Here is a 27,975-nt window from a genome sequence, read left to right as displayed (position 1 = left end):
GCTGGGCCCGGCCGCACCTCTCCCAGCCGCACGCCTACCTCCCAGGACGCCCTGGGACCCATGGCCGCGGTGGCAGCCCCCTGGGGGCGGCAGCGGGAAGAGGCCCGCGCGCTCGGCCGGGCGGTGAGGCTGCTGGAACGCCTGGAAGAGCACTTCAGGGACCCCCGGCTTGCCTCCAGTCCCCCCTCGATGCGGGACCTGCTGCCCCGCACCGCGCAGCTGCTGCGCGAGGTGGCCCACGCCCGGCGGGCGGCCGACCGAGGCGGCCCCGAGGGTCCCGGCGGTGCGCGGGACTTCCTCGTCGTCTACCTTAACAACCTGGAGGCCAAGAGCAGGCAGGTGGCGGCACTGCTGGCACCCCAGGGTCGGAGGAGTGCCAATGACGAGCTCTTCCGGGAGGGCTCCGGACTCAGGTGAGCCGCGGCTCCTGCCCCAGGAAAAAGGTGGGGTCGCGAGTCCGGGCCCCCAGCGCCGGCCTCCTTCAGACCCAGGGGTCCAGACGCCCAGCTCCTCCTCCCTTAGACCCAGGATTCCTGCCCCAGCCCCTCCTCCCTCAGACCCAGGAATCTAGCCCCCAGCCCCCTCCTCCCTCAGACCCAGAGGTCCAGAGCCCCCAGTCCCTTCTCCCTCAGACCCAGAAGTCCAGGTCAGAACCCCCTTCCCTGGGGGAACCTGGAAAACTGAGCCAGCCAGGTTTTTCTTTCTTTGGGCACCTATGCCTTTAACCCCACCCCCCCATGTCCCCTCTTTCCTGGCCACCCAGCAGCCCTCTTCAAATTGCCCGACTCTCCCAGAGGCCTAGACGCACATCCTGAGAATGCGGGGACCCCAGGGAGCTTCTTGCAGGAGGAGGGGGTGAACTGACATCCCCATCACCTCCTTTGCCTAGGGGGACACACAGCCGCGCCCTTCTGCCCCCCCCCCCCCCCATCTTGGTTCCTGAGAATAGCTAGCTCAGGACCTAGGGCTTGTCTGTAGCCTCCTCCTCTAAACTCTGGGGAAGGGGCTCCTGAGTGACAGGAGTAGCCGAGGCTTGGGGTCTAGAGCCCAGAACAAAACAAGGTGTGGACCAGGAAGCTCTCAACCATGTCTGGTAAAAACTTCGTAATGTCTCCTTAGATTCATCCTGAAATGAAATGTGTAGGCCACACTACTTTTACCTACCCATCATTTTTTAAAGGTCACTATAATACCCAAACTGTTATAAGGAAGTGATCAAAAGAATGCCCTTCATAACAACATTATCTGTGTTTCAAATGAAAATGCCAAGGCACAGTTACAATTATTCTGGCATGCAGAATTGGCTCTTAAGACATTCACGCCTGGGGGCGCTTGGGTGGCTCAGTCGGTTAAACATCCAACTTCAGCCCAGGTCATGATCTCGTGGTTCTTGAGTTCAAGGCCCGCTTCGGATCCTCTGTCCCCCGCTCTCTCCGCTCCCCCACCCCCCCCGCACTGCTCATGCTCTCCCTTTCTCAAAATTAAATATACATTTAAAATAATACAAACTCTGTATGGAAACCAATTTGACAATACATTTCATATATTAAAAAAATAAATAAAATAAAATAATACAAACTAATAATAATTAACACGTACTGAGTGCCAACTGCATGCCAGGTGTCGCTGGGCATTGACTCATGAGATATGGAAGAATCCTCTTAGCTTCCCTCTTAAGACAGGGGCTGTACTTATCCCGCACTCATGCCCATTTCACAGTTGAGGAAACTGAGACTTAAGGGGGGAGAAAAAGGAACCTCCCCAAAATGACACAGCTGAGTGTCAGAGCTCCCCTTTGCTGCTCCCCACGTCCCGACCAGTACCCCGAGGAGGCAGCTGGCAGAAGGAAACACGGGGGGCCCCCCGCTCTGTGCTGCTAAAAACAAGAAGGCCCCCAAGCACGACCTGCTCCGAGACCACGGTCAAAGCCCTCAGCACTGGTGGGCTACAACAGATGTCAGGAATCCCACAGAGCTGGTTCAAGGCCGGATGAGGCCGGGCTTCTCCTGCAGCCCCGGTGGGGCTGCAGGTGGAGGCTGGGGGCTGGCTGGGCTGGTGGGCAGCGCCTCCCTTTCCTTCCCAGAGGAGGAAACCGAGGCTCGCAGAGGGGAGGCGTCAGGACTGTGATAGGCTGTCTCGGGATGGACTCCACCCTGCCAGAGCCTGGGGGGCCTGGTCCCTGTGGGTAGAGTCCCCCACAGCAGGCACAGGTGCCAGCGCGAGCCCCGAGGTCCAGCCCAGGCCCTCAGAGCCCATCCTTGCAGGCGACAGCTGGCCAAGCTGGCCCTCATCTTCCGCTACATGCATGCGGAACTGAGCGCGCTCTTCCCCGGCGGAAAGTACTGTGGACACACGTACCAGCTTGCCAAGGCCCCAGCCCACAGCTTCTGGAGGGGGCACTGCGGCGCCCGGTGAGTGAGCACCTGTCCCCGGGGCCCCGAAGTTCCTGGAGCCTCATCCTGTCCCTGCCCGGGGACCCAGGAGTCCAGGCAGCCCCGCCCCCCCAGCCCCTCCTCCCTCACATCCAGGAGTCCACCTGCCTGCTCTGTGCCCCCACCCCCGTCCCTCCTCCCTCAGACCCAGGAGTCCTGCCCCCAGCCCCTCCTCCCTCAGACCCAGATGTCCTGCCCCCAGCCCCCTCCTCCCTCAGACCCAGATGTCCTGCCCCCGGCCCCTCCTCCCTCAGACCCAGATGTCCTGCCCCCGGCCCCTCCTCCCTCAGACCCAGATGTCCTGCCCCCAGTCCCTCCTCCCTAGAGGCCCTCCCGTGCTAGGTTCCTGGAGGCCTCAGCTGTGTGCTCCCCACCCCCCCCCCTTCCAGTTGTGTCCTGACCTGGACTGAGTTTGAGCCCATCTTGTGCACCTGCCACCCGGTGGAATCAGGCTCCACGGGCCTGGCCTTGCGCTCCACCATCAACCTCACTTGCAGCGGCCACGTGTCCATCTTCGAGTTTGACATCTTTACCAGGCTCTTCCAGGTCAGGGAAGGCCAGGGCTGGGGGAAGGAGAGGTTGGGAACATGGGTCTGAGGGAAGAGGGGGCCGGGACCTCAGACTCCTGGGGTCCCGGGGAAGGGAGCGTCTGGGGTCTTCTGTGTACGAGATGCCCGAGGCCCACGACGGATGTAAGCAACGTGGCTGGGTTCCGAGACCCCGGGAGGCACTAGGTGTGCCTTGCTCGGCCCCTCCGTGACCCCAGCGCTGCCCCGCTCCAGCCTTGGCCGACACTCCTCAAGAACTGGCAGCTCCTGGCGGTCAACCACCCGGGCTACGTGGCCTTCCTCACATACGATGAGGTTCAAGCGCGTCTGCAGGCCTGCAGAGACAAGCCAGGCAGGTAAAAGGGCCAGGAAGCTAGGTTATAAAGGACAAGGACTTAGACACCCGGATCCCCAGCAGAATGAGGGGATGGGAATTCCCAGATGGGGCAGCGGCGATCGCACCCTCACCCCCCCTTACCAACCTCTCCCGCCAGCTACATCTTCCGGCCCAGCTGCACTCACCTGGGACAATGGGCCATTGGATTCGTGAACTCAGACGGCAGCATCCTGCAGACCATTTCTCTCAACAAGCCCCTGTTCCAGACACTCCTGGACGGACAAAAGGAAGGCTTGTGAGTCGCCGTCCTGGCAGGTGGAGGGTGTCGGCAGAATGCACTTGGAAAGGCGGTGCACGTTGCACGCGGCCCCAGATCGCTCTGAGGGCGCCCGGTTCACACGGCCCACATTATAAATTTGCAATACCATGGTGTTCCGGTAGGTGGCAGACGAGGGTCCAGAGGAAGGGGCGCCTTTTCCAGTTCAGAGAAAGCTGCTACGTGGGCTCCAGGCAGCTCTGAGAAGCGTGTGGGGAACTGGCTTCACTGGCCTATTGGAATTCTGCTGAACAGCTTTCGCTTCTAGACATCCATATCCCATTCTAGAATCTAGACGGTTAAAGCAGAAAGAACACTGAGCAAGCAGCTAGACCGGGTGTTTTCAAACTGTAACCTTGGCTGCCCCACAGCCCCTCGATCAGAAGCTGCCGTGGGTAGGAGAGGAGGAGAAAAAAGGCAGGTGACGTTCCCGAGTCTCATCCTGAGCCTTTGGCCAGAGCTATCTTATTAGTCCTGTTGATATGATATGATCTGAGATAGATATGCAGTCCGTTCTCGTTGATGGTAGTTCTGTTCTATAAAGTTGCTGTAAACACTAGATTATTGAATACTGAGCCATTGCTCGTAGGGGAAATACCGGCTCGGTTTCCTGCAAGATTCTGGTCACATTTCTTTTTTTTAATTTTAAGTAGGCTCCACACTCAACGTGGGGCTTGAACTCACGACCCAGAGATCTTCACATGCTGTACCTGCCGAGCCAGCAGGGCGCCCCATCTGGTCACTTTTTTGTCAACCAATTGCTACCTGATTGGTAACCAATAGTAACCTTTTTGTGTGTCTCTGTCTGAAGACACCTTGTTAAATATACAGTTGAGGGGCGCCTGGGTGGCTCAGTCGGTTAAGCGTCCGACTTCGGCTCGGGTCGTGATCTCACAGTTCGTGAGTTTCAGCCCCGTGTCGGGCTCTGTGCTCACAGCTCCGTGCCCCGAGCCTGCTTCGGATTCTGTGTCTCCTTCTCTCTCTCCCCCTCCCCTGCTCGCCCCCCCCCCCTTTCTCTCTCTCAAAAATAAATGAACATTTAAAAACATGTTTTAGGGGCACCTGGGTGGCTCAGTCAGTTAAGCGGCCGACTTCGGCTCAGGTCATGATCTCGCGGTCCATGAGTTCGAGCCCCGCGTCGGGCTCCGTGCTGACAGCTCAGAGCCTGGAGCCTGTTTCAGATTCTGTGTCTCCCTCTCTCTGACCCTCCCCCGTTCATGCTCTGTCTCTCTCTGTCTCAAAAAATGAATAAACGTTAAAAAAAAAACAAAAAAAAAAAACAAAACCATGTTTTAATATATATATAGCTGATACTTTCACAGTGAGCTTGCGTCTCAACGAGGCTCATCTGACACCCGTAGGTTCTCTATACAGCACATCCCAGGCTTGTACTTAGGCACCCACGACCCTGGGATCATGACCTGAGCTGAAATCAAGAGTCGGATGTTTTAACCAACTGAGCCATCCAGGCGCCCCAAAGATGTCTTCTGCTTGAGCCTGAACACTCGAGGACAGGGACGGGGGGGGGGGGGGGTACTCTGGGAGGTCAAAGCCTAGGATGTAATCAGTTTCCTGGTTCTTGTTGATCTGAGTTTGTGTTTCCAGAGCTTCAGCCACCAAGGTCTCGTGTGCCCTTTTTGGGGAATCTGAGGGGACACGGCCCTGCCCCGGGGCCTGAGGAGTCACAGCTTGCCCTGGAAAGTCCCAATTTGAGGAGAGGGGAGGGAAAAGATCCCCAGGCCAAGGATGGGTTTGGGAGCGATGCTCATCCGGGGGGCTCTGGGCCCATGTCTGGGGTGAGGAGTATCAGACGGCCCTCGGTACCCCCGTCTTTCCTTCGCCCAGCTTCCTCTACCCAGATGGGAAGAACCACAACCCAGACCTGACTGAACTCTGCCAGATGGAACCCCATCAGCGCATCCATGTGTCGGAGGTGAGGCCCAGGCCTGTCCTGTCCCTGTCCCTGTGTACTGTGCCCCCCGAGGGCCTTAACGCAGGAGTTCTCTCCCTAGAGACTCAGGCCTAGAATCCCAGAGGCTGTGGGTTTCCGTGCTGGTGCGGTGGCCACATGACCTGGGGGTAAATCACTTGACCTCTCTGGGCCTCTGTTCCTTCTCTGGAAAAGACAGCTCGTCCTGCCCCTTCCCCGGGGAGTTTTGTGGGGATTAAACCAGGAAATGATACTGCTGAGGTTGTCAGAATGGCTAATGCACTTGACCCTGTATCAGTGTAGTCTTCACAGCCACCCCACGGGTGAGGGAGAAACGACAAAGGAAATCTTTTGGTATAAGTATATCCCACAGAACCCTTGGGATATACTTAAACCCCAAAATAGGTTCATTGTTTACCTAAAAGTCAAACATAACAGGACATCCTGTATGTTTAGCTGCTCAGTCTGGCAACCCTGCATAGAGACCACCCCAGGGAACAAGTCTCATAGGCAGGTACAGGTAGGAGGCCGCCGGATACACGGCCTTGGACTTAGGAGGGTTCGGGGCTGGCACGGACGTTCGGGACTCTCGTCCTGCGGCCTGACTTGGATCCCCGTGGCTAACACCACCCCTCTCCATCCTCCCCATCTTCCGGCCTCCTAGGAGCAGCTGAAGCTATACGGGGCCATGGACTCCACGTTTGAGCTCTGCAAGATCTGTACCGAGAGGGACAAGGACGTGAAAATCAAGCCATGTGGACACCTGCTCTGTGGCAGCTGCCTGGCTACCTGGCAGGTGGGTCCGACCGCCCTGCCTTCCCGCCCAGTCTCCCCCCACCCACCGCCCCCCCCCCCCCCCAGCTTCCACCTTCATGCTAGAAGTCCCTAGCATGAGGGATCACGCCTCATGGATCAGATGGAGAAACTGAGGCCCGGGGAGAGGCAGAGATTGGCTCAGGGTCACTTGGGAGCAGTGAACAGGAGCCCACGTGTCCGCCTCTGTGTCTCTGTGTCCGTCTTACCCTACATCTCTCGCCTCCGCTTTTCGTTCTCTGGCTTCCTTATTAGCGGAAAGGGCTCCTTGTTCCCTGGCTGGGTGACCTGGGGCCAGTGGCTTCACCTCTCTGAGCCTCAACCTCTTCCTCGGGAGAACCGGGCTGATAGTAATCACCTCCCAAGAGCCATGGTGAGGATCCAAGCCCTTGGGGAAAGAGGGCAGTGGCCCCTGTGTATGGTAGGTGCCTGACGGGAAGCTTTGTGATTGTAATGGAAGTGTTTGCAAGCTTGTGATGGCTGAGGCATGCGTCTCAAGGACATTCTTGAATACACATTGCCCCACTGTAGGGCTGGAGGATGCAGGTCCTAGCAAAATGACCCGAATAAGGAAACAGGCCACCCCACATGAAGTTCCCCTTTAAGAAAACCCGGAGTGTGGGTGGGAGGAAAGGGCGCCTGGGTAGCTCAGTTGGTTAAGCCTCCAACTTCGGCTCAGGTCACGATCTCGATCTCGCGGTTCGTGAGTTCGAGCCCCGCGTCGGGCTCCGTACTGACAGCTCAGAGCCTGGAGCCTGCTTCGGATTCTGCGTCTCCCGCTCCCTCTGCCCCTCCCCGGCTCATGCTCTGGGTGTCTGTCTCTCTCTCAAAATAAATAAATAAACATTGGGGAAAAAAATTTTTTTTAAGAAAGAAAGAAAGAAAGAAAGAAAGACAACCCGGGAAAACCTAGCCAGCTGACCCCTTAAGTGACCCCGCTTTTCCCTTCCCACACCCCAATGCCTTAAATTCACCAATAGAGAATGAGCCCATGAATTCCAAGGCACCCCCCCCCCCCCGACTCAGCCCCTAATAAAGGCAGAGCCCCCCTGGTGCGTGTGTCTTCCCTCCGTCTCTACCTGGGACCTCACCGTGTGGCCCCAGGCAGGCCACATACTCCCCAGGACCTATGGGTAATCGATCTTGGTCTTCAGAGCTCACGGGTGGTTGTTGATGAGGTGGGTCCTATGATCCTAAGACCCACAGGGGCCGGTGGAACCACAACAAGGCTGGCCCCAGCGGTGGTAGGGGGGCGGATGTCTGTGGGGCTCCCCACGATTAACATGGGCCCAGGCCAGTGCTCAGGCATTCCTAGGCAACAGCATCATCACCGTGGACAGCTGAGACCCCAACAACACCCGGCTCCCCTGGGCTATCTGCTTCTGTGCCCCTCCGGACCCCATTTGGCTCCCGCCCCCCTTCCCGTCAGTCCTGCACTTCCCAGCCCCTCTCTGCCTGACTCCTCTCCCTCTGTTTCCCTCCATCTGTCCTCAGCACATCCCTCTGGTGGGGAGGAAGGCCCTTGTGGTCCTAAGGGACAAGAGGGCCCTTGTGGCCCCAGGGACAGGGAGACCCTGACCCTATATCCCTCCCCATCCCACCCCCAGCACTTTGAAAGCCAGACGTGCCCCTTCTGCCGCGGTGAGATCAAGGGCCAAGAGGCCGTGAGTATCCATCAATTTCAAGGGAAGCCAGAGGAAGCCACGGCCGCTGCCGAGTACCTGAGGTCCAGCAGTGACCAGGAAGATGGGGACGAGGAGCTGGGGCAGGTAAGCAGGGCCAGGCAGGGCCCTCTGGGTCTGAGGGAGGAAGGGTCAGCAACCTGGATCCTGGGTCTGAGGGAGGAGGGGGCTAGTGACAGGAGTCGGGTCCTGGGGGCCTGGACTTTTGCTTTCCCAAGGGTCTGGGGCTCTGGCTTTCTCCAGATGAAACTCCCCTGAGCGTTAGGCCCTTGCCTTATTCTCTGTTGTATCTCCAAAGCCTGGAAGAGTGCCCGAATGCTGGGACTCTAAGCAGAAGGACACGTAGGTAGGAAGAAAACGGCAACTTACAGTCCCCTCCCCACCCTCCATCACTCCCAGGTGGCTTCCTCAGCCCCCCCTCGGCTGAATGTGTCCCCAGCTAAAGGCCGGCTGAAAATGGTGAGTCAGGCGCTGGTCTGGTTCAGCTCCGGGGTCCCTCAGGGGCACCAGGTCCTGCGCTCCCCCTCGGCACCCACTGACCAGGTGCTGGGCGATCTGGCACCCACCACCTCTGTGCCCTCTTGTTCACTTCCTTACGCCACCCCTCGCCAGCTTTCTGGCTCTCCTTCCAGCATCCCAGGCGTGTCTCATCCCAGGGCCTTTGCACCAGCTGTCCCCTCTGCCCGGGTCTCCTGTCCCCCAGGCTTGCTCTGTCTCATCTCCTCCCCAGGGCGGCCTTCCCCGATCACCCCCATTTTATTGAAAATAGCACCCCCACCCACTGCTGATTTTCATAGTTCTTTCCACCACCTGGCAGAAGCGTATAATTTTCTGTCACCGTCAGCCGGTTGCCACCCTCCCGAAGGTTAGGACTTCGTCTTCTCCGTTGGATCTCCAGAGTCTAGAACTACTGGCACATAGTAGGTGCTCAGTAAATAGGCTTTCAAGGAATCCAGGGAACAGAGCCTTCCCTGTGAAGTAAACAAAAAATGAAAGAAATGCTCCCCTCCTCATTTTCCAGAGGAGAAAAAGCTCAGAGAGGTGACTGTACCTGTCAAAATTTCACAGGCTGATACAAGAGAACCTGGTGTTGGGGGCGGGGGGTGGGGGGATGGGGGGGTGGGCGTGGTGCTTAGAAAACCCTACCATTATCTGCTGATCTTGGAAGCAAGCCCCAGCCTTCTTGCTCCTCCCCACCCCCTACTTCCTACCCCAGGATTTTCCGAGACCCTGGCCTGCTGGGGAGGGGCCCATCTGTGTTAGGCTGAGTACACATAAGATTCAATCAATACAGAGGCGTCTTCAAACAAACAGCTCAGGAAGTCCGGGAACATTATTTCGACCGCAGCAAACAAGTGAGCCAGCAGGAAGGGGGGTGGCGGTGACACCAGCCAGGGAAGCTAAAAACAGATCCAGACCTGCAGCCCAAGGCAAATGGAAACATTAGGAGGCACTCAGCTGGCTCCCAGAGGACAATGAGGGGGGACGCGGCCAGGACGGCAGGCTGGGGGGTGGGGGGGGGGGGGGCGCCTCCGGCCACGTGGGCACACCTTGGCCCGGGCTGTGCCCTCCGCCTGGCGTGCCCTCTCCTCTTCTCCCCAAACCCTGCCTGATTCAAATTCCAGTCAACTCCTACCCCCTTGGTTCTTCAAAACATGCTGTAAGAGGGATGGCCCCCGGGGGGTCCTGCCTCCCAGCAAAGTGACGGCCGTAATGAGCATAGTTAACGTGTTAACGTGTGTCTGAATTGCTGGGCACCCGGCCCTGTGTTTCGTGTATTAATTTTGACGGTCATGACAGCCCCGTGAGGTGGGTACTGTTGTGATCCCCGCCGTAAAGCACGGGACACCGAGCCTCGGAGATGTGGAGGCCATCGGCTTAAAATGACAGGGTCAGGAATGGATCCCAGGCCCGCGGCTCGAGACTCTGTGGCTCTGTCCAACATTCCTGTGGGCCTCTCTTCCCTTGTCTGTGAAATGGGCATCATGGCAAAGGCCAGTGTCAATGTGGGTACGGTTTGCGTGTGCTGTTCTCCATCTAAGAAACCCACCCCTAGGCAGCAAGATCGTCATTGGGCGGGACCCTGGCCCCTTGCTGGCCACTGGGGACCTCTCCCGTCCTCGCTGTCTCCACCTGGAGAATGGCAATCAGCCCGGCGTGGGCCCCACGGGTCCCGATGAAGTCAGCAAGCCTGGGTTACGTAACCTGGATCATACCCCTCCCTGACCTCTCAGAAGTCCCCACTAATTCCCCCAGGGCTCCAAGAAAAAGCCAACATACCCTCCACAGCTCACAGGGCCCGGAGACCTGACCCGTCTCCACCTCTCTGACCTCCTACCATCCCCCCCAATTCCTTTTCAGCAACAGGGGACTACTGCTGTCCTAACAGGCCATAAGCCCCCCACGCACCACAGGACCTCTGCTTACATCCTTGTCACACTCAGCCTTGTGTTCCATCGCCCCCCTTCTAAGAGGTCTTCCCCAGTCGCCCCCCACTCTCCCCAGGCCTATTCCAGTTCCCTGAAGGTCACTTAATACTCTGTGGATAGTTCCTTGTTCATGCACTGATTACTCATGGTAAGTCTTTTGCTCGGTAAATTTATCAGCGGCATGAGGACAGAGATTTTGTCTGCCTGGTTCATGGCTGTCTCTTCAGAGCCTAGAAGGTGCCTGGCCCCACACTGTAGACGCTCCGGGAATGCTTGTGAGATGGATGGATGGATGGATGGATGGATGGATGAATGGACGGACGGACAGACGGCCAAACAGAACTTCCTACTCGAGCCAGAGGTGCTAGGGAAAAAAACAGCATTGGACAAGGACGAGACTGTTGTGCTGTCCCTCCCTCCTCCTGGCCCCAGCCACCCATGTGTTACCACCATCTGGGCCTATGAAATGACAGTTCGCTGCAGCTCAGCTGTGACACTTCTTAATCTCCTCCCCTCCAGGTACCTCTGGCCCTCCCCAGACTTCAGGGCCCTCTATCCTTGCCAAGAATTAAGACTGTGGCCTTAGCCCCATGGGAAATCACCTCCAACCCTCAGGCCAGGGAGGGAGCCACAGGGTGAGTGGAGAGGCGGCTGGGGTCCAGGGCTCCCAGGTCTGAAGGAAGATGGGATGGGGGGCAGAAGGGAAAAACACTGGTTCCAGAAAATCAATAGCCCCTCTTCAAACTCTCTCCACTGCAGAAACTCCTGAAGGAAAAGTCACCCCTCTGGCTGCCCCCGTGGGCCCCGTGATCGCTGCCCAGGCATGGGGGCCGGTGAGTCGACCCCACCCCAGCGCTGGCCAGGTTCCCTCGGCCTGGCCCTGCCCTGTCCCCCAACCTGACTGGGATAGTATCTGACCCACCTCTCTTTCTGCCTTGCAGGGCACCACACGTGCTGCTAAAGGGAGCCCCAGGGGCTGCAAGGGGTTTGTGAATAATAAACTGCCAAGCCTGGTCTGTCGTCTGATGTGTGGAGAAAACTACAGCAGCCACCAGGGGGCAGCTTGACATTGGGAACAGGTGGTCCTTGAGGCCTGATCGCCACCTGCTGAATCCAGGGGTCTGGAGGGGCAATGGTGGGGAACCCAGCTCTTCTGGATTCAGGAATCCAGTCCTCCAGCCTCCTCCCTCAGACCCAACAGTCCCGGCCGCCAGCCTCCTCCCTCAGACCCAGGAGCCCGGAGTCCCAAGTTTTCAGAGAATCAGGCAACCAACCCCCTTACCCCATTAATGAAAAAATAATACTAATTCCTGAACCCAGACCCAGATATCCAAGTCCCGAGCCCCTACTCCAACAGATCTCTCGTTTCTTTAAGAGGTACGCACCTGGTCTTGCCCAGCGTTCCTAACCTTCTCTTTCTTCCATCCCTCCCTGGGATCTTCTCCCAGAGTAACAGTGATTTCCAGTCCAAATCAAACTGAAGAAGTGTCTCCCTACCTCATCACTCATCTCGGAGGTTCAAGCCTCCCTCCACTTCGGTTTAAGCCGTGAGCCCTGCCCTGCGCTGTGCCCAGCCCAGGCTGGATGAGGCTGGCACGGAGCAGTAATCGCTACCCACCCCCACCCCCCCCACCCCCATCTCTGGTGGCTCACAGCCCAGTGGAGGACAGATAGTGACGACCCAGCGCGGGCAGGGCTGGGATGGGGGAAACCGGGACGCTACAGGGGCCCAGAGCGGGCAGCTGACCCGGCCTGGGAGGTCAGGGAGGGCCTCCAGGAAGAGACATCCGAGCTGGGACTGAAAAGATGTGGGGAAGGTATCCCAGGGCAGAGGGGAACGATTTTAGAGAACCAGGATGGGAAAGGGAGCCGTGAAAGGGAACAGAATCTCTCATGGGCCAGGATTTGGGGAAGGGCTCGGCCCTGTGGTTCTGGGCAGGGTGCAATCGCACCTCTCCGGGTGGTGGCCAAGCTTCGAGTTTAGGCGCCGCCCCGCCCCACAGCGTGGTCCCCTGAGGCAGTCTGGCTGCTTACGTGGTGGCTGAAGGCTTGATGGAGAGGTTTCTAGTGACCCAGGCAGAGGCTACCTAATCTTGGGAGTCCTGCAGCATCACCCCTGCCCCGTTCTCATCTTTACACGTGAGTCCCCAAAGGGCACAGATGTAAGAGGAAGGGACCTAGACCCCCCCCCCCACCCCCCGGTGGAGCGTCAAGGTGGGGTTGTAGCATATGGAACGAGAGATACCGTCGCAGGCATCTTAGGAAAATAGAACGTGTCCCAGAGAAACCAGTCCCCGCTTTTTGGCATTATTAGTTCCTGATTCAAAGCATAGCAGGACGGGGGCAGCTGGGTGGCTCGTCAGTTGAGCATCCCACCCTTGTTTTCAGCCCAGGTCATGATCTCACGGTGCGCGAGTTCGAGCCCCACGTCGGGCTCGGTGCTGACAGCTCAGAGCGGGGAGCCCGCTTCGGATTCTGCGTCTCCCTCGCTCTCTGCCCCTCCCCCGCTCACGTTCCGTTTCTCTCAAAGATGAATACATGTTGAACACTTTTCGGAAGAGCGTGTGACTCTCGACCTCAGGACTCTGAGCTCAGCCTCCACATTGGGTGCAGAGATTACTTGAAGATAAATAAATAGAAAACTTTTTTTTTTTTTTTTTAAAGTTCTTATCTAAACTTTCCCTGCACAGCTAACTCTTGTTGTCCAACCCAAAATGCACACACAGTGACCTCCAAGACAACACAGACTCCCGATGGTTCCATCTTCCAGACGCAAATCTGGAATGACGGGGGAATCACCATTCCCCTCCAAACGTATCCTGATCCCGTGTTGCCCAAGCTGCGAACTAGTTTCAAGTGGACCATCACACAGTGTGTGTAAAATAATGGACACACTCGTCCCCCTTATCCACGAGGGGGACGGTTCCAAGACCCCTACTGGATGCCTGAAACCACAGAGGGTATCGAACGCCAGCCATACTTTGTTTTCGACTAGCGACTTAGTGCGTGGATGTCTGGACAAACCTACGATACAGTTTAATTCACAAGCTAGGTACACTGAGATATAAGCAACACCTAACGACGAAAAAGAACAGTTCAAACAATCTACGGTGATCAAAGTTATGTGACTGTGGTCTCTCCCTGGGAATGCCTTCTGTACTGTACTCGCCCTTCTTGTGATGACGGGAGACGATGAAAGGCCCGCGGAATAAGCTGAAGCGAGGGGAATGACTTAAGCATGACGACATAAACTTGGGCTACACCTGCCCTTCCTAAATGGACTTCAAAAGGAGAATCATCTGCTTCCAGGGCCACTGTTGAGGGCAAGCAACCTAGAAAGGGAAACTGAGGATGGGGGAGGGGGGGAGGAGCTGTAGAGGAAAAATGAGGCTTGTTAATGACAATGTGTAAGTAGTGACACCAGGGGCACCTGGGAGGCTCAGTCCATTGCACTGTCAGACTCTTTCTCGATTTCGGCTCAGGTCATGAACCCAAGGTCACGGGAGGGAGCCCTCGTGTCGGGCTCCCTCTGCACCCCCCCCCCCCCGCCGGCTCCTGCTCTCTCCCTAAAACAAAATGAAATGAATAAAATGTGGGGGCGCCTGGATAGCTCAGTCGGTTAAGCGGCCAACTCTCCCATTTCGGCTCAGGTCATGATCGCAACAGTTTGTGAGTTCGAGCCTGGCATCAGGCTCTGCACTCACAGCACAGAGCCTGCTTGGGATTTCTCTCTCTCTCTCTCTTTCTCTCAAAAATAAATAAACATTTAAAAAATTAAATAACTATGCCACTGAATTTCCAAAGTGTACCAATTTTTTTTTTTACTGTGCTTCAAATAAATAGAAAAAAATAGTTATAAAAAATAAATAAATATGAAATGTGTACCATATACACATGAGACAGGAAGGATGGGACTGGGAAATTCGTTTATTCCATTCGTATTTACTCTGTTCTTCCTGCCAAGCACTGTTCTAGGTGCTGGAGATTCAGTGGTAAACAAAACAAAGTTTCGGTTCTCTTAGGGCTTATGTTCTACGCAAGACAATAAAACATAATCATGTTGCATCAGTGCTATGGAGGGAAAATGTAGTAAGATAAGGGAAATAAGGAATGGCTGGGATAGCAGGAATTGCTATTTGAAATAAGATGGTCAAGGGAAACTGATGAGGGTGATGTTGGAGAAGAGCTCTGAAGCCAGTAAAGGAGGGAGCTGTGTGGACAAGAATGTCCCAGCAGAGGGAGGAGCAAGTGCAAAGGTCCTGAGGCCAGCACACGGCTGGCATTGGAGGAATGGCACGGAAGCAAAGTGGCCAGCGCGGCAAGAGCAGAGCTAGCAAAGGGGAAGAGAAAGAACGATGGGGTCAGGGAGGTACCAAGGACTGAGGACCTGGTGAGCCATGGAGTAGACTTTAGCTTTTACTTTGGGAGGAACCCTGGAATGATTCTGAGCAGAAGAGTGACGTGGGTTGACTCCCATTTTAACGGGATCCCTCCGGCTGTTTTGTGGGAAGAAATGGTAGGGGATGAGGGCAGATGACGTTAGGGTACCCGTTTCTGCAGGTCTGTGAGGGACTGTGGCTGGTATTTATGCCTTCCCTCCCTCATTCACATTCCACACCAGTCCTTCTCTTCACCTAGACCCTTGGCCGGTTGGATTCTTGAGGAAGATGGACTGATGAGAGGGTGCCTACTAGGGTCCAGCCCAAGCAACAGGGGCACGAGCGGGAGCCAGAAGAGCTGGGGAGTGGGTGTCGGGGGTCGCAGTGTGTGAGCTGGTCCCAGGGAGCCCTTGAAGGTGTATTTGTCCAGGAGTGAGTGTGAATATTTTTTTAATGTTTATTTATTTTTGAGAAAGAGAGAGACAGAGCACGAACAGGGGAAGAGCAGAGAAGAGACGGAAACACAGAACCTGAAGCAGGCTCCAGGCTGTCAGCACAGAGCTCAACACGGGGCTCAACACGGGGCTCGGCACGGGGCTTGGCACGGGGCTCGGCACGGGGCTTGGCACGGGGCTCAGCACGGGGCTCGAACCCACAAACCGCAAGATCTTGACCTGAGCCAAAGTCAGATGCTTAACCGACTGAGCCACCCAGGCACCCCATGTCCATGAGTGACTTTGTATCATGTGTCCTGCGGTGCTCCAGTGAGCCCGTGTGCTCCTGACTTTTGAGCCCTGCAAACCTTCCCTGAGCACCTGCTCTGTGTCTGGCCTTATGCTGAGGACACAGCAGTGACCAACAGAGACCGCCCCGGCCCTGCCCTCATGGATTTACAGTCCAGTGAGGGGACAGCTTAATCCCCAGAGTGGTGGTCATCTCCAGGATGACCCAGAGTGTGCAGGACCGGGGTGGGGGAGCCCAGGGGGTTGGGGGAGCCCTTGATCCAGCCAGGGAGCAGGGAGGGCATCCCGGAGGAGGCATTGGTGTGACTAATACTAAAGGGTCTCTTCTGCCGGTGTAACGGTTGCTCTCCTGTGTCACCAAAGAATAAAGTAGCACCTTGACCAGTCTGACCAACAACTCCCAAGCTGACCTGTAATTGAAGCCTTCCTTCCGTGTCTGATGGGCAAAGGCATCTTACCAGTGACCCCCCCCCCCCATTCTGACCAGTGTCCAGGGCTAGCTACTCCCTATATAACCAGTGACATTTCTCCCGCCCCCCCCAACCCCCACCCCCAGAGGATTTTGCCCCAGTCAGACCCGGCTTGTGAGAAGCTTCGGACAGTCTGATCTGTGACCCCCCAACTGACCTGTGACCCTTCCAACCCACAGCTCTGCTCTTCCCTCCTCCCCTCAGGCGCCCTAGCCTGCTCCCCTCCCCCTCTCACCTGCTCCCTCCAGCCTAATTCTCCTGCCCTGCCCCCCAAGGTTGTGAGGGAGTGAAGGGGAGAGGAAGGGAGGAAGGAGGGTGGCATTCCTGGGATTCCCTGGATGGGGAGAAGAGAGGGAGGGCCCTACGGAGTGGAGGAGAGCCCAGGAAAGAGCACCCCACAGCACTCGCTCTCCCCACCCCTCCCCCCATCATCACAGAGACCCGGGCTGAACTGAGGTTTGAAGGCCGTGAAATTTAAGAGATTGAACTGATGGGTTCCAGGCCACTGGTCACACAGGAAAGCAGCCCCTAGCACGGGCTCCAGGGAAGAGCCTCACCAGGCACCCTGGAGGAAGCTGCTCTAGGCCACCGATCAGGCGGGGCACCGCTGGTTGTACTGGGAGAGGGGAGTGCAAGCCCCCGGTCATGCTGGGAACCACCGGTTACCCTGGGAGAGGCCAGCGCAGGCCACTCACTGGTTGTGCGGGGTCGGCTGGGTAAAATCAACTGGGCAAGCCCCGGCCACCTGCCGTGATGACCCCTGGTCCGAATTAGGGGGGATGGCGGCCGCAGCGGGGTGGTGAGGTCACAGCCCAGGACACTGGTTAGACTGGTCGGTCAGGCCACCGCCGCGGGCACCGGTCAGCCCGAGCCAGGCAGCCCAGAGCTTGGGGGCAGAGGGAGCCCCGCTCCGGGCCCGGGCCGGGCGCTGGGAGGTCCGCTCCGGGCAGTGGGAGGTCTTGGCGGGGCGCCCGGGTTTGAGGGGGGGGGCACCCAAGGGGGGGCTCGGGAGGGCGGGGCGGGGCGGGGCTGCCAGGGGCGGGGCCTGATCGCTCCCAGCCCCGCGGCCGCCGGAGCCGCAGCCCGGGCAATCGCCGCCCGCTGCCGCCGCCGCGAACATGGAGCCCCCGGACGCCCTGGCCGGGGCGCGCAGGGCCCCCAGGCTGCTGGTGCTCGCGCTCCTGCTGGGGGCGCACCCAGGTACGGCCGGGGCAGAGAGCAGGGAGCCGCTGGGGGCGGCCCCCGGGGACCCCGGGAAAGGGAAGGGGGAAGGGGATCTCCTCGACCCCAGGAAGCCAAACGTGGGAGCCCCGGGGAGGAGGGATACGGGAGCACGGGGGATACCCTTCCCAACGAGCGAGCTGGGGACGGCCCGGCAGAGGGGCTGGGCAGACGCCGGCAGGCAGCGGGTTAGTCACCACCTGAGAAGCCAGCCCCCCTCCGCGCTCGGGACCAAGGAGCGAAGGGGCCCTCAGCCCCTGGAATCGGAGTCCCGGGACTCCTGCTTCCTCAGACCCAAAGGTCCAGGCCTCCAGTGGCCGGAGTGGCTTCCCCAGGACACAGGAGACCAAGACCCCGGGGCTTCCCTCTGAAAGGTTCTCAAGTTTTGCGAGGGTCGGGGACCTTCCAGCTAGATCGCAGGGAACCGCATGCGTTTGAGGCTTCCCCCGATCTGGACTCAGAGCCAGGCTCTAAAGAACTCCCCTCCCTCGCGGAAGGGCTGGAGCGCTGGCCCTGGGCAGTGACGGCAGAACAGTGTTTCCGAGTGACCGTGCCCTCTTCCTGGGGCCCAGATAAATCCACACACCTGCGTGGTGGTGGGATGGGGAGGAGGCCTTGAGGGGCCGGCAGCCAGGGACAGAGGGATGGGAGAGATTAGGGAAGAGAGATCTCTCCATCCTCCTCCTGTCTGTTGCTCAGACTAGCCCCAGGCACCAGCCTGGCCCCACACCCCTCCCCTGGGACAGGCCTGGGCCAGAGGTGGGTGCCTGGGAATCCAGGCCCGTGGCACAAGCATGGCAAATAGTGGGTCCCCAGGGGCAGGGCTGGGTCAAGCTGGGCGGGGAAGGAAAGGGAGGTTCTCAGAAGTGAGAGCTGATGCCAGGATGCCAGCCCAGGGGGTGAGAGAGCATGGTTTCTCCAATGGGAACAGCTCTGTCTGCCAGGATCCTGGGACAGGAGTCCAGCCGCCCCCACTCCCGCTCCCTTCTCCCTGAGGACCCGCCATCCTGGGCCTCACCGCTCGCCTAATCGGAGGGGACACACCTTATCCCCTTCCCTGCTCGGCAAAGAGGCAGAGGGGCCAAGGGGTGGGTAGGGGGATCTGGTGCCAGGCCGGGCAGGTCTGGGCCAGCCTGTCCCTCCCACATTCCTGAAACCTGCCCAGCCCTGTCCCCCCTGACCGCCCCCACACACCCATTCTGCCTCAGCTGCAGCCCCAGCCCCCGACTCCTGACAGAGACCCAGGGGCTGAGAGAGACGGAGACAGACTGTCAGGCTGACAGAGAGGCAGGGACTGTGGGACTAGAGATGGAGACCCAGAGTGAGAGACACAGATCCCTGGCGACGTGCCAGGCCCTGCGCAGGGTGCTGGAGGCCAAGGGATGAGCCAGAGCTGGCCCTGCCCTTGGGGGGGGCGGCTGGTCTAGTGGAAAGCACAAGGACAGGTGCGGTCTTACCCCAGGAGGATTGGACAGAAGCAGCCAGGGCCCTGTGTGGCCCGGGGGAGGAGCCCATAGTCCTGTGGAGAGAGATGGAGACAAATGCTGATGGGAGGGAGGAGGGGCTGGGGTCCTGGACCCTGGGTCTGAGGGAGGAGGGCACTGGGAGCCAGGACTCCTGGGACCTGGGGGAGGAGGGGCTCTGTCTGGAGGGCTGTCCCCAACAGAGGCAGAAAGAGCTCAGTGGCTCTCCTGTAGGTGCCCAGGCCGAGGTCCACTTATCCGTGCCTTCCCTGGTGGAGGTGATGAAAGGGGAGCCCGTCGCCCTGAACTGCACCCCCCTGGGGGCCCACGACCATTTTGTGCTGGAATGGTTCCTGGTGAGTGCTGCAGGCTGGGGGCCAGAGGGTGGCCAAGGGGCCTGGGGGTCAGGGCACCACAGGGCTGCGAACGTGCATTCCCTCCTCCGAGCCCAAAGGACCTAAGGGCTCCATCCAGCTGCCTTTCCATTTTACAGATGGGGAAATTGAGACCCCGCCAGGGGAAGGACACTCCAAGGTCCCCTGGTGTCTGGGCACAGCTGAGACTAGAAAGAAGACGCCCCGTTCAGAGCGCGGGCTCCAGAGAGAGACCATTCAGAGACAGACAAGGAGATAGTGGGAGACCCCAGGGGTGCAGGACTAGAAGGAGAGAGGAAAAAAGAGGAGATAAGAGGCAGAGACACAGGGCTGGAGGGGGAGACAGAGAGAGGAAGAGAGATAAGAACAGAGTGTGATGGAGAACAAGGGACCTGGACCTGGGGAGAGGAAACTGACACACAGGCCAGGGAACAGGGGACCGGAGGGAGGTGACAAGAGGAGGCAGGTGACCCAGAGAGCAGCAGATGGAAAAGGTCTCGGAGAGAGATAAAGAGACACTGGGGGAGGCAGGCCAGGCGGCCTGGAGCTGAGCCCTGCCCCCGCCCCACATCCCCCCCTCACAGGCAGACCGCTCTGGGGTCCGCCACCGCCTGGCCTCGGCCGAGCTGCAGGGCTCCGAGCTGCAGGGCACGGTGCACGACTCTCGGGGCCGCAGCCCCCCGTACCAGCTGGACGCCCGGGGGCGCCTGGTGCTAACCGAGGCCCAGGTGGGCGACGAGCAGAACTATGTGTGCGTGGTGAAGGCGGGCGCGGCGGGCAGCGCCGAGGCCACCACGCGGCTGCACATGTTCGGTGAGTGTCTGCGGGGCCCCCCCCCGCCCCCCACGGAAGAGGCGGTTGGGCGAGAGCCCAGGAGAGGGGCTCCTGACCCGACCGTCTCCCCCACAGCAAAACCAGAGGCCACCGAGGTCTCCCCCAACAAAGGGATCCTGTCTGTGGTGGATGACTTTGCCCAGGAGGTACCTCGGGCTGGACCTGGATTCCAGGGGGGGGGGGGGGGCTGGGAGGTGGGGGGAGGTTTGCACTCCTGCATCCTGGGGGAGGAGAGGGCTGGGGAACCCAGACTCCTGTATCCGGAGCGAGGAGAAGTCGGGTCCCCCCCGCCCCGACCTCAGGGCCCAGGGCCACGCCTGTGTCTGCCTTAGATCGCCACCTGCAACAGCCGGAACGGGAACCCGGCCCCCCAGATCACGTGGTACCGGAACGGGCAGCGGCTGGAGGTGCCCATGGAGGTGAACTCAGGTGAGCGGGCGCGGGAGCCCAGCTGGACGCGGGACGGCGCCGGGTGGTGGCGGGGGGGGGGGGCTGGCTGACCCGCCGCCTCCTCCCTCTCTGCCAGACGGCTACATGACCAGCCGCACGGTGCGGGAGGCCTCAGGCCTGCAGTCTCTCACCAGCACCCTGTACCTGCGGCTCCACAAGGCCGACCGGGACGCCAGCTTCCTTTGCTCCGTGCGCTACCACCTGCCCGCGGGCCGGCACGGCCACCTGGACAGCCCTGCCTTCCGCCTCACCCTGCACTGTGAGTCCAGGCTGGTCCCCACCTCCCCGGCCGCGGCCCCCCTCACCTGCCTGAGGCCTGGCCCCGCAAGCCCTCCGGGGGGGGCCCCCCCCCCCGTCCTGACCTCTGACCGCCTCCAGCGCCCGGAGGCCCATAGAGCCTCGCACCCGAACCACGCCCCGCCCTCTCACACCAGCTCGGGGGCCCGGAATCCCTCGCGGACCTGTCGCCCACGCCGACCTCTGACCCTTGAGCTGCACTCTCAGCTCAGCTCCACCTGTGACCTCTCTGGTCGCTGATCTCAGAATGAGCGGGAACCTGAGCTGTGACAGATGTGACCTCTACCCTTTGACCGACCGCAGCCTTCCCCTTGGCTGGGGCCTGACCTCTCTGCCCTGAGCCAGCCCTGGCCTTTTACCCTTGACCTGACCTACCCTCGACCCTGACCATGAGTCTGCCCTGACCCGTCTTCCCCTTTGCCCTTTCTCTTAGATCCCACGGAACACGTGAATTTCTGGGTGGACAGCCCCTCCACCACCGAGGGCTGGGTACGCGAGGGGGACTCCGTCCAGCTGTTTTGCCGGGGGGACGGCAGCCCCAACCCCGAATACACATTCTTCCGCCTTCAGGTGACTCACCCCGTCGTTCCTTTGGAAGTCCTGGCCCCTGACCTCTGTGACATATTGGCCCCCGCCGCCTTCTGACCTTTCACCTGGGTGGCCCCCGGCTCAGCGAGGCGCCTGCCTGTTGACCCAGGAGCTCACAGGACCTCTGAGCCCTGACTTGAGAGAGTCCGAACTCAGCTCGATACCCAGCCGGGGTGGCCCCTGGCCTGGCAGGGCCTCTGCCCCCTTGCTTGAGTGGGCTCTGATCTAGCACGATGCTAACCCGGTGACCCCTGACTCTGACCCGGTTGACCCCGACCCAGCATGACCCCCGCCCCCACCCCCGGACCAGGGCGGCTCCTGAGCCGGGTTCCTCATCCCTGGTCACCCAGGACAAGCAGGAGGACGTGCTGAAAACAAATCTTGAGGGGAACTTGACCCTGGAGGGGGTTCAGCGGGGCCAGAGCGGGACCTACGGCTGCAGGGTGGAGGACTACGACGCTGCTGAGGACGCGGAGCTCTCCAAAACCCTGGAGCTGCGCGTGGCCTGTGAGCGTCCCGGGGGGATGGGCAGGGGGACCCCGGCACCAGCGGCCTCCTCGCCCTCACCCCCACACAGCCCCGCCGGCAACCCTTTCCACTTCTGGGGTCCTCGTCCTGGTCTGGATGGTCCCCTCTGCCCCCTGGGTGCCTGCCCCAGCCCCCTCCAGTCTCCCATACGAAGCAGCCAGAGAGCTCCCTCCAAAGCACACACCTGATATCCCCCCACTCTGAACCTGCCGTGGCTCCCAAGTGCCCCGATCCACCCCGGCCTTCAAGGCCCACCTGGCTGGCCGCGCCTTTGGCTGACCCATCTCCCCACCAAGGCAGTCTCCTCATCCCAGCCGAGCGCCTCTCGCCGTTTCCAGGTTAACACCCCTGCTTTCCACCATCCACTTTCCAGCCTTCTGAGTCTGCTTGCACCTGAGCACTGTGCAAAGGCCCTGCTCCTCCTTGGCCCTCCTTCTGCCTCCTTCCCTGGGGCTAGACCCTGTGACCAGGGCTGGGGAGACATCTATGAACGAGACAGCCCAGCCCCCCCCCTTCACAGAGATCTCGGTCAAGTAGGGGAGACAGGTGGTGAATGCTGAACAAGGTGCTTTGAGTAGCGATGGAGCCCCTATAGGGACTGACGCAGAGTGAGGGGATGAGGGACTGGCCAGGCGAGCGGGGACTGTTCTAGATGGAGGGTGGTGCAGGCTCCGTCTGTCTCCGTCCCCAGGAAGCAGATTTGGATTCAGAGAGCTGCAGGCAGGAGGTTTATGGGAAGCGCCTTGGGATCCCCACCGATGGAGGCTGGAGTGGAGGCTGGGGAGGGCACGGAAGCAGGACCGGGCAGAGGCAGAAGATTGGTCTCAGTTGTAGTCTAAAGGTCTCAGTCGGCCCCACAGGGTGCTGGGGAAGCTGGGATGGCCCCACTTGGGGGTAAGGGAGCTGGGCCTTTATAACCCCACACCAACCGGGCATTGCACGTGGCCTGCCCGAGGAAGGGGGCATGACCTTGAGCGAGGGGCTCTCCGCAGCTGAGGCAGTTCCCAGAGAGGGCTGACAGCTGAGGGCTGACAGCTGACATCCTTCTCAACAGCTGGGGGAGAACAAATCCTTCAGCGCTAGAGGGGAAATCTCAGTGTCCGCCACGGGGGGACAGAGAGGCCTCCCTGAGAAGGGGCCGTTTGGGAAAACCAAAGAATGGGATCAGAAATGCGAAGAGCCGGAAGAGGAGCTCCCAGGCCGGGGGAACAGCAGGTGCGAAGGCCCCGAGGCAGGACCCAACATGGCGTACTGGAGAGAAACCAAGAGAGTAGGGTAGCTGGTGTTTGGGACAAAGGTTGGGGGTGGGGGTGGGGGCGTGCGGTGAGAAGTGAGGTTGAGGAGGTAGGTAGAGGTCAGACCAAGCAGGATCCTGGGGGCTTTATCAAAGAATTTGGCCTCTGTATACTGGGCAACCACTGCGAGGTTTCACACGGAGGGCAGGGCTGACGGGTGTGTGGTTCGAAAAGATCCGTCTGGCAGCTCAGGGGAGGAAGCCTGGCCAGCGGGGACACCGGCGAGGAGGTGGCTGCAAGGTGGTCCCGGCAGTCGGACCCGGACGTCAGAGATGGAGAGAAGTGGGAAGGTCCATTTCGAAGGCAGGGCAGACAGGGGCTCGATGAAAAGATGGGTAGAGGGGTTTGGGTGGTCAATCTGAGAAGGAACACCTTGCCACCATCACACCACCCCCCCCCCCCACCGGTCATGCATTAACTGTGGGCCCAGTCATCGGCTCTGGAAGAAGGTGGCTGAGATGGGGCCTGTGTTTTGGAGTTAGATGTGGGCTCAAGGCTTGGCCTGGATGGGAGCGTGGAAAGTCCGTGGAGAGAGAGAGAGAAAACAAGGAGAAACACCTGACAAGCTCTTCTTCTGGTTGTGCACTCACATCTGCGCCCCCCACCCCCACCCAGTCGCCCTAGAGAGCCCCTAAGCCGAGTGGGTGAGGGTCTGGGGAAGGTGACAGTCTGTCCCCCCCTCCAGACCTGGACCCCCTTGAGCTCAGCACCAGGGAGGAACTTTCCTTACCCTTGGGCAACAGCACAGCCGTGAACTGCTCCGTGCAAGGTCTGCCCACGCCTGCCCTGCGCTGGACCAAGGTGAGAGAGAAAGGAGCCCCGCAGCCTGGGGACCCTCAGCCTGCACCCTCTCCCGTCTCTCGACCCCCTCCCTCACACCCGCCTGGCCGCCTCCTCCTCTCCCTGCCAGGACTCAATCCCCCTGGGGAACGGCCCCACGCTCTCTCTGAGCTCCATTACCTTCGATTCTGCGGGCACCTACATCTGTGAGGCCTCCATGCCCACCGTCCCCCTCCTCAGCCGCTCCCAGAGCTTCAAGCTGCTGGTCCAAGGTTCGGGATGGGGCAGGTTTGGTTGGGGACAGCGGGCGGGCGGCTGTGGGGGTGGGGGAGCAGGACAAATGAGACGGGTCCACTGCTGGTGCCTCTGTCTTCGGTTCCTGTCCCCTCTGTCCTTCTCTTTCTCTCCTCCTCCTTCCCCTTCTCCGATGGGCTTCCCACTCTCCCCCCCCCCCCCACCACCCACAGGGCCACCAGAATTAAGGGCAGAAGAGACCCAGCCCAGGAGTGAGGGCAGCTGGAGGGAAGGAGATGAAGTCAGGCTGGTCTGCTCTGCCCGTGGCTACCCGGAGCCCAAACTCAGCTGGAGCCAACTGGGGGGCAGTGTAAGGGACCTTCCCCCCCATCCCGAGCCCTGCGGGACCCAGGCGCCCTCCCCCAAGCCCCTTGGGGAATCCTGCCTTCTCCCCGATCGATCGTGGCCAGCCACTCCCCAGGGGACTGGCCAGTCTTCACCTCTGCCCTCACCCGAGCCCTTGAGCCCACGGGCCGGGGCTGACCCAAGCCTCTACAGCCAGCAGAGCCGGCCCCCGGAGGGCAGGGCTGGGTGAGCAGCTCCCTGACCCTGAAGGTGACCAGTGCCCTGAGCAGAGACGGGGTCTCCTGTGAGGCCTCCAACCCCCACGGGAACGTACTGCACGTGTTTCACTTCGGCTCTGGTGAGGAACTTGGTGGGGGGGGGGGCAGTTGGACCCTGGCGGGGGGACAGACAGAGCACCGCTGGCTGACCCCCTCCTCCTCCGTCCTGTCCCTGCAGTGGCGCCCCAGACTTCCCAGGCCGGAGTGGCTGTCATGGCCGTGGCCGTCAGCGTGGGCCTCCTGCTCCTCGTCGTTGCTGCCTTCTATTGCATGAGACGCAAGGGTCGCCCCGGCTGCTGCCGGCAGGGGGAAAAGGGGGCTCCGTGAGTGGCCTGCAACCCTGGAATTGACCCGACCCCACCCCTGCACCCGACTCTGACTTCGCCTCCAACCTGAACCCCGAACCCAGCCCACGTGGCCAACCTCAGCTCCCTCCCGTCCTCAACCCCAGACCCAAACACATCCCCGGCCCTGACCCCAACCCCGACCCGCATCTTATATTCAACCCCAGACCCCGAACACATGCCCAGACAGCCCCAGCCCCAAACCCGGTTTGTAGCCAACCTCAACCTCTCCAACCCTCTGAGCTCACGGCCACCCTCTGCTCCAATGCTCCAATCCGTAGCCACCTCCAGACCCATCTCCAACTGCTACATCGTCCTGCCCACCCATCCCTAACCCCAAAGCCTTTACCACCCCCCCCACCCCATTCCCCAAGGCCATCCCAACCGGAAGAGCCCCATCCTCAGTCCTTCCCCCAGGCATGACCGCCTCCAACGTGCCCTCTCCTCTCCCAGGCCACCTGGGGAGCCAGAGCTGAGCCACTCAGGGTCCGAGCGGCCTGAGCAGACAGGTCTTCTCACAGGGGGTGCCTCTGGAGGAGCCAGGCATGGCAGCGGGGGCTTCGGAGATGAGGTGGGTGAGGGCCTGGGCACCCTGATGGTCGGGGGGGGGGGGGGGGAGCTGCGGGGAGGCGGGGAGGGGTGGAACAGCCCTCGTGAGCACAAGCGCAGGCTGACCTCTCTACCTCGTCCCCAGTGCTGAGCCCAAGGGCCTCCGGGAGGCTGCACTAGACCAGACATCAGAGAATCAGCGTCAGAGAACCAGGCCTGCTCACGCCTCCGCCCGCCCCCACCTTCCCACTTCTCCCCGGCCCTCCCTTCCCTTCCTTCCTCTGCAGGCTGGGCAGGGACCTACAGCAGCCACTGCTGCGGGGAGGGAGGGAGGGGCGGTGGGGAGGAGGGGACCTTCCTCCAGGGAATGTGACTCTCAGGCCCCAGAATAGCTCCTGGACCCAAGCCCGGGACCTGGCCCGGGACAGGACGAGGCTCCGAGGCTCCAAGGCTCTGAGGGTCGGCCGGCGCGGGCGACTTTTACCTCCCGCCCCCGTTACTGGTCCCCCACCCCACCTGACGTCCTACTGCATAGTCCGACACTGGATCCGGGCCCCTGCCCCCACCCCAGCTCCCATCATCTGTGGACACTGGAGTCCGGAATAAATGCTGTCTGTCACATCACGCCAGGCTGTGGGCAGAGCCTCCTGTGGGGGACGAGACGGGAAGGGGGCGCAGGTGACACTCCCTGCCCCCACCCTCCTTGCAAGACCTGGGAGAAGTCAGATGTCACGGAGAAAGAATAAGAAAGAGGGTGGAAGAGTGAGGCGCCAAGGGTCCAGAGGGTGCTGAGAACCGGCGCCCTCTTGGAGGACGGGGTGCTCTTCCCATAAGGAAAATTCTCAAATCTGTCTTGCAGAGCCCAAGGGAATTGAAGCTGCAGGATGGGGGGAAGCTTTCTCTCTCTCGGAGCTGTGGAGGGGATGGAATTAGGGTGGAGCCGCGCCCTCCGGGGGAGGCATGGTGTTTGCAGGGGGAGGCATGGTGTTTGCAACGGAGGGTTCCCTAGGGAAGGAGGGGTGGCTTAGAGGAACCCACAGAAGGGTTTCCGGGGCAGAGAAGAGAGATAGCAAAAACAGTGAGGCCGGTTAGACTCCCTGAGGCTAAGGAAGAGCGATTTGAGAGAGAGATGGAAAGAAGGGGAGGTGGGGAAGGGGGTGGACCACAGAAGCTCAGAGGAGATAAGAGCGAGACAGAGATCTGGGGAGAGAGGCAGAGACGGACAAACAGGGACAAGGAGAGCCAGACAACTGGAACTCAAAGACAAGTACCGTCAGAAAGGGAAAGAAAATAAGGCCGAAAGGAGCAGCTGAGAAGCAGCGGGAGGGGGGTGGAAGATGGGCATGTGTGACCTTGGCCGAGGGGCCACCTCCCGGAGCCCCTCAAATGGAGATCAGTCACATCTGGCCAGTGGAGGGCCACCATAAGGCATGCGCATGCCGGGAGGTCTCTGCCCTCTGGCCTCCAGTCTCGGGCAAGTGGTTCTGCTTCTCTGTCCTCAGTTTGCTCATCCACAAAATGGACAAAGTGGGGTCCATCGCCCTGGGAAACTGGCGAGCTGCTATGGGAGTCTCCTGGTAGGCGACTGAGCAGCACGCCGGGGTCCCCCGGTACAGAAGAGCTCACCGGCCTGATTAAGATGCTCAGATCCCACTGTTTATTGAATCAGCTTAAAACAAATGAGAGAAGCTGGAGAGAAGAGGTGGGTTAACCCGCTTAGATCAGGGCACGAGTGATCAAAGGTCCCCACCGCCTGAGTTCTGGGACACACACAGCTCTAAAATCGTGTCTCACGGCATGGCTCTGATGCTCACGGTGGAGGGTGAACCAGGGGGTTCTGCACCCAAAAGGGTGTCAGGGCCACGTGGGGGCAAACGCCCCCAGCCACGACTGTAGCTGTTTGAAACCTGCTTGCCAGCCATGGCTTTTACCTCCATGGCTTGGGCACAGGCGTCAGGGAACAAAGCTGGGGGTCACCAACAAGAAACGCCTATGGACACACAGACACTTGGGGCTGCCTCAACCCGTCCATCCTTCCCATCTATATGGAAATCATTTTTGTGCAGGTTTCTTTTTTCTTTAAGTAGGCTCCCACGCCCACGGTGGGGCTTGAACTCACCACCCTGAGACCAAGAGTTGCGAGTTCTACCAACTGAGCCAGCCAGACGCCCCTATGTTCAATCCACACTGTCACTGCAGAGCTTGATAACAGGGCTTGAACTCACCAACCGTGAGATTAGGACTTGAGCCGAAATCAAGAGTGGACGCTCAACTGACTGAGCCATCCCCCCTGGCGCCCCTGTGAGTCGCTTCTTC

The 27,975-nt window shown here is 59.9% G+C and overlaps 2 protein-coding genes across 3 annotated transcripts; both read left to right on the top strand.

The window, feature by feature from the left end:
• The first annotated feature begins 2 nt into the window (after nucleotides 1-2).
• CBLC (Cbl proto-oncogene C) lies at nucleotides 3-11,501 on the top strand. Of its 2 annotated transcripts, XM_078439693.1 has the most exons (12): nucleotides 3-413; nucleotides 2,265-2,411; nucleotides 2,822-2,978; nucleotides 3,215-3,336; nucleotides 3,475-3,612; nucleotides 5,479-5,566; nucleotides 6,228-6,359; nucleotides 7,984-8,145; nucleotides 8,458-8,517; nucleotides 11,007-11,122; nucleotides 11,247-11,320; nucleotides 11,429-11,501. In XM_078439693.1, the coding sequence occupies exons 1-11, from the start codon at nucleotides 61-63 to the stop codon at nucleotides 11,254-11,256; spliced, it is 1,485 nt and encodes a 494-aa protein (XP_078295819.1). In that variant the 5' UTR covers nucleotides 3-60; the 3' UTR covers nucleotides 11,257-11,320; nucleotides 11,429-11,501. The 2 variants fall into 2 exon arrangements, with proteins under 2 accessions (XP_078295819.1, XP_078295820.1); XM_078439694.1 differs by lacking the exon at nucleotides 8,458-8,517.
• A 5,632-nt stretch (nucleotides 11,502-17,133) lies between these two features.
• BCAM (basal cell adhesion molecule (Lutheran blood group)) lies at nucleotides 17,134-26,283 on the top strand. Its single transcript, XM_078439692.2, has 15 exons — nucleotides 17,134-17,279; nucleotides 18,998-19,119; nucleotides 19,722-19,950; nucleotides 20,047-20,117; nucleotides 20,304-20,400; nucleotides 20,498-20,680; nucleotides 21,152-21,288; nucleotides 21,657-21,813; nucleotides 23,815-23,930; nucleotides 24,040-24,181; nucleotides 24,377-24,513; nucleotides 24,702-24,846; nucleotides 24,945-25,089; nucleotides 25,564-25,681; nucleotides 25,805-26,283. The coding sequence occupies exons 1-15, from the start codon at nucleotides 17,198-17,200 to the stop codon at nucleotides 25,808-25,810; spliced, it is 1,887 nt and encodes a 628-aa protein (XP_078295818.2). The 5' UTR covers nucleotides 17,134-17,197; the 3' UTR covers nucleotides 25,811-26,283.
• Nucleotides 26,284-27,975: the final 1,692 nt, after the last annotated feature.

The sequence above is a fragment of the Panthera onca genome, chromosome E2, assembly GCF_046562875.1.
Source record: "Panthera onca isolate mPanOnc1 chromosome E2, mPanOnc1 haplotype 2, whole genome shotgun sequence".
Taxonomy (NCBI): Eukaryota; Metazoa; Chordata; class Mammalia; order Carnivora; family Felidae; genus Panthera; species Panthera onca.
Note: the sequence above shows the minus strand (reverse complement) of the source record. Positions and strands in the feature narration are given on the sequence as shown.

Excerpts from the sequence above, each read along its gene's own strand:
- CBLC (XM_078439693.1), top strand. The coding sequence starts at position 61 with ATGGCCGCGGTGGCAGCCCCCTGGGGGCGGCAGCGGGAAGAGGCCCGC. Across the intron at positions 2,412-2,821 it reads AGGGGGCACTGCGGCGCCCG|TTGTGTCCTGACCTGGACTG; the intron begins GTGAGTGAGCAC and ends CCCCCCTTCCAG. Across the intron at positions 8,518-11,006 it reads CTAAAGGCCGGCTGAAAATG|GTACCTCTGGCCCTCCCCAG; the intron begins GTGAGTCAGGCG and ends CCTCCCCTCCAG.
- BCAM (XM_078439692.2), top strand. The coding sequence starts at position 17,198 with ATGGAGCCCCCGGACGCCCTGGCCGGGGCGCGCAGGGCCCCCAGGCTG. Across the intron at positions 17,280-18,997 it reads CCTGCTGGGGGCGCACCCAG|GTGCCCAGGCCGAGGTCCAC; the intron begins GTACGGCCGGGG and ends GCTCTCCTGTAG. Across the intron at positions 21,289-21,656 it reads ACACATTCTTCCGCCTTCAG|GACAAGCAGGAGGACGTGCT; the intron begins GTGACTCACCCC and ends CTGGTCACCCAG.